The 12,225-nt window shown below is 34.8% G+C and overlaps 1 protein-coding gene across 1 annotated transcript in view; it reads left to right on the forward strand.

The window, feature by feature from the left end:
- TP53BP1 (tumor protein p53 binding protein 1) overlaps window positions 1–12,225 on the forward strand; it is a 127,288-nt gene that overhangs the window by 85,638 nt on the left and 29,425 nt on the right. The window contains exon 18 of the mRNA XM_044660015.1: window positions 6,111–6,630. Within this exon, the coding sequence (XP_044515950.1) occupies window positions 6,111–6,630 (520 nt within the window). The remainder of the gene's footprint in view (window positions 1–6,110; window positions 6,631–12,225) is intronic.

Genomic DNA, 12,225 nt, shown 5'->3' on the forward strand with positions numbered 1-12,225 from the left:
TAGGCTTAAAAACGGAATTTTCCTGTTAAAAGGGGCTCTGCCATTTGGAATATAGAAGTTGAATAAAATGATAGAACTGAGGGGTTATTGTAGCGCATGTGGGGAAGGTATTTCAAATAATTCTGCTCAGGTTCTTAGCTCTCCTTCATGACGGAACTACTTTAAGTGAAGTTTTTGACTAAAATGGTTGTTTCCTCTCTTAAGAAGTTATCACAAGCCTTTCAGTTCAGTAGGCTAGATTTCTTTAAGGCTTTCTTCCTGCTCTTTAAGACACTTATTTATAAGTTTATATACAGTATATTTACAGCAGTACTGCATCATAAAGCTAGCTTATTCTTTTAAAATTTTTGAAGGTTATTAAAATACATATAAATATATACATATATAGCCCATTGTTATCAAAATTTGACTCTAATTTCTATATTATCAACTTTAAGTCCCTAACTCAATTTTTTTCTTAAGAAAAGTCAATTCTTTTGAATAGCTAGTTTACTTAAGAACAATGTGAAATTTACAGATTTCTTTTGAGGTACGTAGGCAGTTTTATCAAATGAGCAACTTTAAAGTTTCCTTAAAGGCGAATCACTTCTGGAGCTCATGAATAACAAACACAGACTTAACACACTTAGTTAAGAGTCCAGCAGAACTCCTACACAAGTATTCTCGTCTGAGAAGGAATAGAAAGCACCTACCTATAAATTTCTACCCAATTCCAATGAATATACAACCCCACGTGGGGCCTCTTTTTCTTGTCTTCTGCACATGACTCACTAAAAGTCCTAGAGAACAGAGTATTAGTAATAATATACACCAACAAGATAAGATTTAACACAACACAGCTCACTAAAAAGTCACGCCTTAAGAGATGGGGCTGACTTTAGGTTGGAGCAGCTGGGATCTTTAATGATGATGAGTCAAAAAACAGAGTCCCATTAAAAAAAAAGCTCCACAGCATCCCTGTGGAATTTTTTTTTCAAAGGTTCTCAGAATCCTGAGTCTACTCCTCAGTCCCATCAGGTCGCTGAACTATGAGAAATCAAGAAATATCTGGGTCATAATTCTGAGCTGAAGATCCAAACTTTAATTGTGATAAATTAAAGCTGGAGGTCCCATCATGCTTGGCCTATGGTGAGGACCTCATATAGGTATACAACAGTGTTTTTCATAGATTTTTGACATTTAATTGGCATAAGTCATTAATACAGTAGGAGGTACATAGGATGATAAGAAACATGTAATGGTGTTTGTTAACAAGTATTTGTAGTATTTGCTATAAAGTACAGAGTTAAGATTAACTTTAATCCTTCAGAACTATCATACTACGTAGGTCAAAATAACCTTTCTTGGCCATAATACTCTGGGGAGCAATATAATTGGCACAAATCTTCAAAGGACCAAATAACACCTGAACATGCCAAGGTTGTTTTCTTATGATCTCATTAGCTAACTCACTGTTCCCAATGAACCCAACTCTTTCTGCATGATTTCAGCTTCCCTAGATAACTACACAGACCTGAAGTTTTTATTCCTCCAACAGAAACTCTTTATATATATATAGTTGCTATAATATTCTAATAATCCAAACTATATCCTTTCTAATACTGTGGCTAATATTCTGTAATTATAATTGATATACACAGTGTAATTCTAAAAATTATAATTGCAGTTACTTATCTCAAGAATTACATGTGATCAATTGGTTCATGATCAATAAATAATAAAGGCAGCAAAACAGTTTTCCTTTCAGTATAGTTACATGACTAAACTATAAAGCTTTTAAAGAGCATATTTACTTTTAATAATCACAGGACTAATTTACTTTTAGAATCTTGCATGAATTCATTAATCCTTATGTGTTTTAGTTTTCCAATCTGTAAGATCAGAATATTGTGAAGTTTAATGCATTAATGTATTAATGTATATGAACCTCTTCTCATATCTTAGAGAAAATGTCATAAAAGTAAGAGACATGGTATCTTATTTATATTATCACTTGGTGCTTGCTTGGTCTTACTGACTTCCCCCCACCCCCAATACTGAAGCACTGAAACCTGATTGCAGCATTCCAGGTGAGATGCCATTACAGCTATGTGAAGAATTGTAGCTTCAAGCTCTATCATGCAAAGTCTTTGTTTAAAAAAGGAAAAAACTCCATAAGTTAGGCATATTTTTGTAATGTTTATTTTGGCAACAAGCATTTTGTGACTTAAGGATTTTGTATGTCACCAAAAATTCTTTTGATATTAGAGAAATTGAGAGTTGAATGGGGACTGAGTGTCCCAAAGGAATTTTATCTAAGTTGTACAGATATCTAAAAATAATTTCCAGTATGTCAAGTCCCACCTAAATGAGTGAATTGACAGAATGAGAGTGATATTGGACATGTGTTAGATGAACCATTTACACATACCTCTGATTCAGTAGCTTACCAAAATTACCTTTGAACATAACAGACTTATCATTTAAATTGCTAGCCTAATGATTTAGGATGCTAGCAGAACAATCTATATGAATTCTTCTATTTCATCTCAGCAAATTAATGAGAAGGTATATTATATAAAAATATACATTCTACCATACAAAGTAGCAATTCTCCAAAATAGCTAAGACCTAGAGTAGACACTGAAAGACCATCATTGGAATAGTATATCTTGGATCTCAATCAAAATACTTCTAATGTATTAGACAAAGATCTTCATTTGACATTAAGAACTTAGTACCTGGTTTTTAATGATTATTGCCTCCATCTCTACAGTTCAAATATTACAACTTGGTGTTCAGTGGTTAATTGTTTACTTGTTTCTAAATATCACATTGCCCAAACATGCCTAATAACTTATTTCTTGTCTTTTCAAGTCTCCTGGCTTTTTACTGCTGCCAGAAATAATTAAAACTGATGTCCTCATTTTCTTCTGCCTTCTAGGGAAGTCAAGAAAATAATTTGTTTGCATAATTGTTGACCATTCACTCGCTCTCAAAAAACAAATTCAGACATCTTTAATACTATCAGGAGATGAGTTAAATTGTCATCTATCATTGAAGTCAATAGATGTAGAGGATGAGAGCAAGAAAAAACTAATAGTAATATAATGTAGACTCAGATCTTTATGCTTCTCCTTTCTTGACACTATGTACCCAAGCTCCTCAAAGGGAATAGTATAATAATGTTAAATACTCTTTAGCAAATACCTCTCTGTGAAAGAAACTGCTAACTGAACCACTGAAAAAGATTTTCTATTCATGGCATTTTATCTCATGAATGCAAGTTTTGAAATTGCATTTTCCACTGTTTTTAGTTTTGATCATATCAATAGATATTTACTGAGTATTATTGTGTGTAAGGTCCTATGCTAGCCACTATGAAGAATACAAAGAAATAAAAAAAATAGGCCATCTTTTCAACTGTGTAGTTAGATGTTATAATCCAGTTTTACTTGAAAATACAGAAAGGAAGTTGGCACATATTCTGCTTTAATGATAAACATCCCAAAAAGCTATATATTTCTTGAATTCTACCATCTTTACAACATATTTAGATTTAAAACCTAAAAAAAATGCTCGTTTCTTTTTCATATTTTACTAATACCAAACAGTATTAAGAAAAAGATAAAACTTAATTTTCTCATTGGAATTTGGTTATTTTGTATTCTTTGTTATTATTTGCTGAAATTAAGCAGATGAAGTTCATATTTAGAAGGAACAGTGTAAAACCAATCTATATCTGATCTGTCTATATTCACAAAATTCAATTTCTAGCAGTTCTGGATAATTTTAGCTCCAAAATACTTTTACCTAAAATATCCCAGATAATTAAAACAAAAACTTACTCTGCTAATTTTGTGAAGTATATATAGTTTTTTTTTTTTAAACCCTTACCTTCTGTCTTGGAGCCAAGACTGTGTATTGGCTCCAAGGCAGAAGAGTGGTAAGGGTAGGCAATGGGGGTCAAGTGACTTGCCCAGGGTCACATAGCTGGGAAGTATCAGGCCAGATTTGAACCTAGGACCTCCTGTCTCTAGGCCTGGCTCTCATCCACTGAGCTACCCAGCTGCCCCCTATATAGTTAATTTAACTAGCATTCTTCATTATTTCCAGGATACTATCTGAGAATTTATTTCCATTGTTCAGCCCCTACTTTAACTTTAATAAAGAATTCTTAGGAACATTTTTGTTTTTAAATATTTGTGATTTTAAAGCCCTTATAGTAATAGTACCTAATTTAAATGTTAATAGCTGAACCATGGGCTTCTTGTATAGAAACCTAAAAGACAAAGTCATAAAAGTTTTCACATTTAATTGACTAAATAATTTGCTCATTATCCAGGTGTCTATCAGCTATCTTATCTCCAATTTAACAGGTGTTCCCATATAGATGGGGATTTAATGATAGTGAATCCTTTGTTCTTTAATGCAGCCTTGAATATTTATGCAGAGATAGCTATTTACCATCTGCTGCTATCTTTACCTTATGTTTCTTTTCGATAACCTATACATTTTTGTATCAGTCGTATATATCACAGTTTTGCATTAGTTATACTTGTCCTGTTGGTCCAGGACTTTTGGTATTAATCTGTTATGATGAATGTACTGTGGACAAAGAAGATTTTATTTAGAGTTTTATTGTTATATGAGTGATAAAAATAGCATCTTTGCAGCCTTTGATGAGCTAAGTTATCCAAAGGTGGTTAGTTTTAGCTTTACTACTACTATTACTGCTGCTGCTGCTACTGCTGCTAACACCACCACCATTTATATAGTACTTTAAGGTTTACAAAGCTCTTTACATGTTATCTCATTTAATTCTCATTATAACCTCATGAAGTAAGTTATTACCATTTTGCAGATGAGGAAACTGAGGTTAGACAGATTAGGCGATTTGTCTAGGGCCACATAGCTTGTAAATGGCTGAGGCAGGATTCAGACTCAGATCTTTCCTGACTCTTAAGTGCAACACTGTAGCTATTGGACCACCATAAATTGATCTGTATTTCAATTTAGCCTATAGATATAGATATATAGAAAGATATAGATACACACACATATACATATATACACACATATATTGACTGTACATAGTTATTTTACAAATCTCTATCAGAATGTGAAACCCTTAATTATAACAGGGACTTCTCTTGCCTTTCTTTATAGCCTCAGAGTTTAACATATAGTGTATATTAGGCTCTTAAGAAATGCTTTTTGATTTGACCACTATAACTGTCAAAACTGGAAGCTTAGCTATAACTTAAAGCTTTTAAAATTGGGTCCCTATCCCAAAAATAAACATTGGGTTTGACTAGCACTGCAAAAATAGAAGCATTTTACAATAATAAATACCTCTAATTAACTAATAAATATTCTAATGGATTTGTGATATTCCATTCAGTCTTGCCTATAGCAATCTATGATTGCTTGTCCTTTGTGACCTTTATCTATTTTATCCCAATAACACATAAGGGCAGCTAATAAAAGGAAAACCAAAAATATCCTTATTTGCTTATGAAGTGTGAGCCCAAAGCAAACTTGTAGGAAATGAAATGAGATTCCTAAAAGTATTAGAAATATTAATTTGTGCATAAAATTCATGCTTTGATATATTTCTTTTGAAAAATAAGTTTCTGTTGTTGACTGTTAAGAAATTCATTTCTGTTTTTTTGTTTTTCGTTTGCCAGTAGTATTGAGTTCATAGATAAAAATGGAAAACATTTTGCAAAAATAGTATTATGTTGGATTAATTGTGAACTCATCATTCTTATTTCACAGGAGCAGCTACTTAAAGTCATGATATAGAACTTCATAAACAAAATTAACAGTAACAACAATCATAATGTTGCTACAACCTGCATTTCACATGGTGGAAGTAGTCTGGGCACTCTCACATTTTCTTATTTGGTGGAAATACTGGAACTCGGGTTTACTGGGCCTACTTTATATATTTTAGTCTCACGTTGCAGTGAATGGGACATGGTGTGTGCTCATGCTGTAGTAGTAATACCACAGGAATGGAAGGGGGTGTGTGGAACACTTGTCATAATTAAAGGAGACTTGTCTTTTGGATCTTAATTCAATAGATTAGTTAACTTATATGATCTTTCTGTGTGGTTGGTTTCCAGGGGAGATTTATTCAATTTCCCAAGCACTCAAGAAGTAGAAGATGAAAAAATGGAGGAAGACCCTAGCCCCTGGCCCTGTCAAGAACAGCCTATCAAGCACACTTCTCACATCGAGGCCTCTGTTTCCCCAACCACACAACAGACAGTCACACAAGTGCCATCCAGTCCAAAAGAAGATACTGTGGAGATGGATGTGGCAGGAGATCAAGAGGAAGAGTCAAAAACCAATCAGGACAAACATAGTAAAGTCTTGACTACAAGCCCAGAAACTAGAGGGGAAAACATTAGGCCCAACACAAATAATAAAGAAGTTCAGACAACAGAGTATTCCTTTTGGGCCCCAACCGTTGTTTCAGTAGCAACACAAACCATGAAAGGAGTGTGTGAACAGGTAGAAGTGGGAACCAGCATGGCCGACCAGAACCTTGGGAGGCAAGATGCTAAGGTACAGACTGAAAGGAGGAATGCTGAGAAACCGACAAATATCTCAGGAGATGATACTGACTCTTTGCATAGCCAGGTAAGAACAGGTGTGGGGCTTTCCTGGGATCTTCTAAACTTTGTGATTTATTTGTTAATAATCATGTCATTCAACAGAAAAGATAAGTCTAGGCAATATCTTTCCTGTAGAGCATCAGGATGTTCTCAAGAATGGAGGCGGAGTGGGAGATGTTAGGACTGTAGATAATCTGTAGTGTTACAGAGAAAACTGAATAGTATTTGTATTTAAGTAGATCTCCTTTTTCTTGAAAGAGGTGGTTAGGTGAACAATCTAGACCCTATTATAAGTCTCTCAGAATATTGTTGCCCTGAGTATCTTCCTGTCTCTTAATCACCTATCAGGATTTAATCTATTTCCCTATAGTTCCTAGGAATCCTTTTTGTGGGAATGTGTTGCTAAAGGGTTGGAGGAGATGCTGTTCGTAAGCAGGAGGAACACAAGTAGTAGGAGCAAAAAGAAGAAAGGAATGTTGGAGACTGTGGAGGAGAAAGTAAGATTTATAGTGGGAGGGAAAGTATCAGGGACTGGTAGTAGTAGGGGTGGAGGAAGAAATCTCAGACTAATAATAAATAAGATGCTAAAAAACAAAATTATATAAAAATGGTCTTAAAGAGAGAAATTTAGGAAATCTGTCAATAAATTTCAAAGGTTCTCTTAAGTGGCTATGGGGTCCTTGGGAGGAAAAAAATGGAAACAGCTGATAGCATATAAATGATTGTCAACAAATAAATTAAAGGTCATCTTCACTTTGGGTCTATGTAGAAAAGACTTCTTTCTAAGCACAATCATCTCATCCGGGGGCTTCCTTAGGGCCTCTGTGTTGAGTTCTACCACAGTCCTAGATAATTTGTCTCTTTAGGAGTAAAGTGCACAAGGTATTATAAGATTTCTTTATTGCCTGTGGAAATGCCTAGATATAGAGGACCTGGTGCTGTTCCAATGCAGTGTACTCTGTCTAAAGAGTATGATGGTTTTGACACAGTTGTAGTAGATCAGTCATGGTAAGGGGAGCTTTCTATGTGGATTTCCTGTTTTGTGTCTTGTTAACAGCACCTTGGTATTAGTTGAATCCTACAGCTTAGTAATTTGTGTCTATTTTTTGCAATTTGGCAGTATGGTATGGTAGATGGAGAGCCTGACTTGGTTTAGGAAGAACTGAGTTAGATCTTGATTTCTGACACATTCCAACTTGGTGACTCTGGTTAAGTCTTTAAAATTTTAAGTATATTTGGCAACTTCCTAGGACTTAAATTTCAAAATAGTTGTGTGTCTGTATCAGTAGAGGGTATTTGCATACTTCAAGTTGCCTACATAGATGAACACATTGGTTTAGACCAAAAAAAATTTACCTATTTCTCTCTTTTTCTCTCCATTTTTCTTCCCCTATGATTTCACTGGTGTGCAGAACTTTCAGTGAGGAAATTTTTTATACCAATTGTAAGAATAATATTGAAACTGTATCTGTATTTGTATAGTCTCTTCTTATTTGTTGGTAAAAAAGGCCAGTTGATTGTCTGTTGAAGGTGAGCCTTATAAACTAACTGAAGATGAGCAGTTGGTAGGCTCATGGGCCTAGTAAATAGATTGGCTGTAAGCAGTCTCAGAGACAGATATATAAAATAATCTCTATTTATTAAAACTTAAAAAAGGTTTAAAGGGTTGTAGAAAAGGTAAAAAGTTTAATAGGATTTATCTCTAATACTAATGGGGTACTACCTCACAATTATACCCAATTCAAGGGCTGTCACGGGTCCCGCTTCCATCTAGTAAACCAGACCTGCCCTTACTCCTTATCTCCAGCTTATAAGCCAATTACCACCTAAGTAAAACCTATTTCTAATACCTTTGTAAAATTATATATGTCTTAAAAAATATTGTCTCAAGATGTTATTTCTGCAACTGCTATACTGCCAGCCTAGCCAGAAGTTGGTTCTGGTCGAGGCAGGAATGGCTACCCAACTGGATAGGCCAAAGCCTGTCCTATCTCTGCTTTCTCACAGATATCAGAGAAAAAGATCATCTTTCCTTCTTTCAGTCAGTCTTTTCACTTCAGCCATTGCTAAACAGTCACCTCTCCCTTCCCAAACTGCCAATCTGTTATTCCCAAAGGTTTCACAGGGAATTTGCCAGAGAGCTAAGAGAAAACTGCTTTCTGGAACTTGCTTAGTTTAGAGAGCCCAGAGAGAGAGTACAGAGTGACAATTGGAAACCTCCAACTCTTATATACACCTGAGAATTCTAGCAGAAGCTTTGACTTCAAATTTTAAACTGGGCCTAAGACAGTCTGAAAGACAGGATTCCCTCCTGTCACTCACTTATAAAATCCAAATACTTAATTTTACCCCTAATAATCCCCCCTTGCTATCCTATGGGTAGATGGAATCTACTCCATTGGATCTTAATTAACCATGTAATTCCTAATCTATTCCTAAATTTATTATACTATTCTTCCCTCCCCCCCTCCGCCCAAAAAAAAAAACCCAGTCCTTATCTTAAGCTTACCTTACTCTATTACTGTGCTATGCCTAATTTGAACTAATTTATGCTAAGGGTAAAAGAATTTTAGGAAAAAGAAAAGAAAGCAAGGAAAATAGTTGCAACATGCAAGTCCAAACATTATTACAATTGCAAAAATCCAAAATGCAACATTTGTAAAATACAGTAACAGAACAACAAATTTGCAGCCTACATTGTTACAGAAAAAGCTCAACTAAAACAAAGCCTATGCAAACAATTCAAACTTCATTTTACAAATCCTTGGGAAAAAATTTTCAAACCAAACTTTTTAACTATGCTAAAATCTAAAACCCTGTGTTGACAGGAAACCCAAAACTGTCTACAATAAAACTCAAAATTAACTTGCAATGCTAGGAAAATGAAGAATCTTTTAAGAAACCTAGCTATGCACAAATGTACAGATATGAACAAATTTACATAGTATTTACATGCTTTGTTCATACTATTTACATATTTTACATGCTTTGTACAACTATATACACTTCCCTATAGAATCACCTATTAGTAAGATATAATACCACCCTTGGAGTCAATATACAAAATATTAAGGATTTTCTTTTACTAAAGATAGGAAATTTTTTTTGATGTTATCTCACAGGAATATATGAAATCTTCCTCTGAGATAAGACCTTATTCTGTAATGTTCATATTCATTGTCATACCTCTATTATAAGGTGATTAACTCATATTCATTTATATTGTCATGAATACTTATTACTGACTTATGTTGTGTTGGAAATTATTATAAGTGTGTCTTATATGTTAATTTTCTTATAAACTAAATATTTACCAAATTTGTCCTTTTTATACGAACCTCTGTGTTACATGAGTTCATCTGTCATTAACATGCAAAGCAGCATCTTCAATATTCTGCCTTTGTGCTCCAATCTGCATTGCTGTCAGTGTTCAATGTTGTTTGCAGCTAAGTGTTGTCAGTGTGTTATGCGAATCAGCACAATGTTCTTACAGATCATAGCCAGTCTGTTGTCCCTTTCTTGTTGTCTTTGACCTTGCCCTTGTGCTGTTGTCTCTGTTGTCATTGTGCTGTTGTTGTTGCCCTTGTCATTGCTGTTGCCACCGTGATCCTTGTCTTCTCATCCTTGATCAACCTCTTCACCTGCAGACATGTTGTCTGAAATAAAATCATTTCCTATTGCCTTCTTTATGTGGGAACAGTGAACCCATGATGTCTTTTTCTGTACCCTGATTGCTGAAGGTGTTGTCATGAGAATGTGGAAAGGCCTCTCCCAAGTTTGTTGCACTGTTAAAATTTTTTAATATTTACTAGATCTCCTGGTTGAATATTGTGTATTGTGAAGTCTAATGGCCCCATTTGTACTAATGTTCCCATTTCTTTTGTTCTTTGGCCCTATGTTGCAATTCCCTGATATATTCAGCAATTTTCATGTCTTCCCCTTGCATAGATGTGGAAACTGGTGTAAAAGTCTTTGCTTGCATTGGAGAATGCCCTTAGAGAATCTCATAAGGTGAAATGTCTAAGTCGTCCCCTCTTGGCCTTGTCCTTAGGTAGAATAAAGCTATTGGTAATATTTCTGGCCACTTCAAGTGGGTCTCTGTACACAATTTCCCTACCATAGATTTAACTTCCCTTTTCATTTTCTCAACCTGTCCAGAGCTTTGAGGATGATAAAGAACATGGAACTTTGGTGTTAACCTTAAATTCTCATAGATCTGCTTTAAAATTGAGTCTGTAAAATGACTCCTTCTATCAGAATCAGTTCTCCCTGGTTTCCCAAATCTAGGTATGCTCTCTCAATAGAATCTTTGGTACAAAACTTGGTATGTTCTTTTTTTAAAATTTAGAATATTTTTCCATGGTTGCATGATTCATGTTCTTTCCCTCTCCCCCTACATCCCCCCATAGCTGACACACAATTCCACTGGGTTTTACATGTATCATTGATCAAGACCTATTTCTATATTATTGATAGTTGTACTAGGGTGATTGTTTACCATCTATATCCCCAATAATATTCCCATCAACCCATGTGTTCAAGCAGTTGTTTTTCTTCTGTGTTTCTACTCTTACAGTTCTTCTTCTGAATGTGGATAGCATTCTTTCTCATGAGTCCCTCAGAAATGTTATGGATCATTGCATTGCTGCTAGTAGAGAAGTCCATTACTTTCAATTTTACCACAGTGTATCAGTCTCTGTGTATAATATTCTCCTGGTTTGGCTCCTTTCACTCTGCATCAATTCCTGGAGGTCTTTCCAATTCACATGGAATTCCTCCAGTTCATTATTTCTTTTAGCACAATAGTATTCTATCACCACCGGATACCACAATTTGTTAAGCCATTCCCCAGTTGAAGGACATCCCCCCCATTTTCCAATTTTTTGCCACCACAAAGAGTGAGGCTTTGAATATTTTAGTGCAAGTCTTTTTCTCTATGATCTCTTTGGGGTACAAACCCAGCAGTGGTATGGCTGGATCAAACGGCAGGCAGTCTTTTATAGCCCTTTGAGCATAGTTCCAAATTGCCATCCAGAATGATTGGGTCAATTCACAACTCCACCAGCAATGCATTAGTGTTCCAGTTCTGCCACATCCCCTCCAACATTTATTACTTTCCTTTGCTGTCATGTTAGCTAATCTGCTAGGTGTGAGATGATACCTCAGAGTTGTTTTGATTCGTATTTCTCTAATTATAAGAGATTTCAAACACTTTTTTGTGTGTTTGTTGATAGTTTTAATTTCTTCATCTGAAAATTGTCTATTCATGCCCCTTGCCCATTTATCAATTGGGGAATGGCTTGATTTTTTTTGTACAATTGATTTAGCTCCTTATATATTTGAGTAATTAAACCTTTGTCAGAATATTTTGTTATAAAGATTGTTTCCCAGTTTACTTCCCTTCAAATTTTGGTTGCATTGGTTTTGTTTGCACAAAATTTTTTTTAATTTAATGTAATCAAAATTATTTTACATTTTGTAATTTTTTTCTACCTCTTGCTTGGTTTTAAAATCTTTCCTTTCCCAAAGATCTGACAAGTATACAATTCTGTGCTCACCTAATTTACATATAGTTTCCTTCTTTATATTCAAGTCATTCACCCATTCTGAATTTATCTTG

The sequence above is a fragment of the Gracilinanus agilis genome, chromosome 2 (genome assembly GCF_016433145.1).
Source record: "Gracilinanus agilis isolate LMUSP501 chromosome 2, AgileGrace, whole genome shotgun sequence".
Taxonomy (NCBI): Eukaryota; Metazoa; Chordata; class Mammalia; order Didelphimorphia; family Didelphidae; genus Gracilinanus; species Gracilinanus agilis.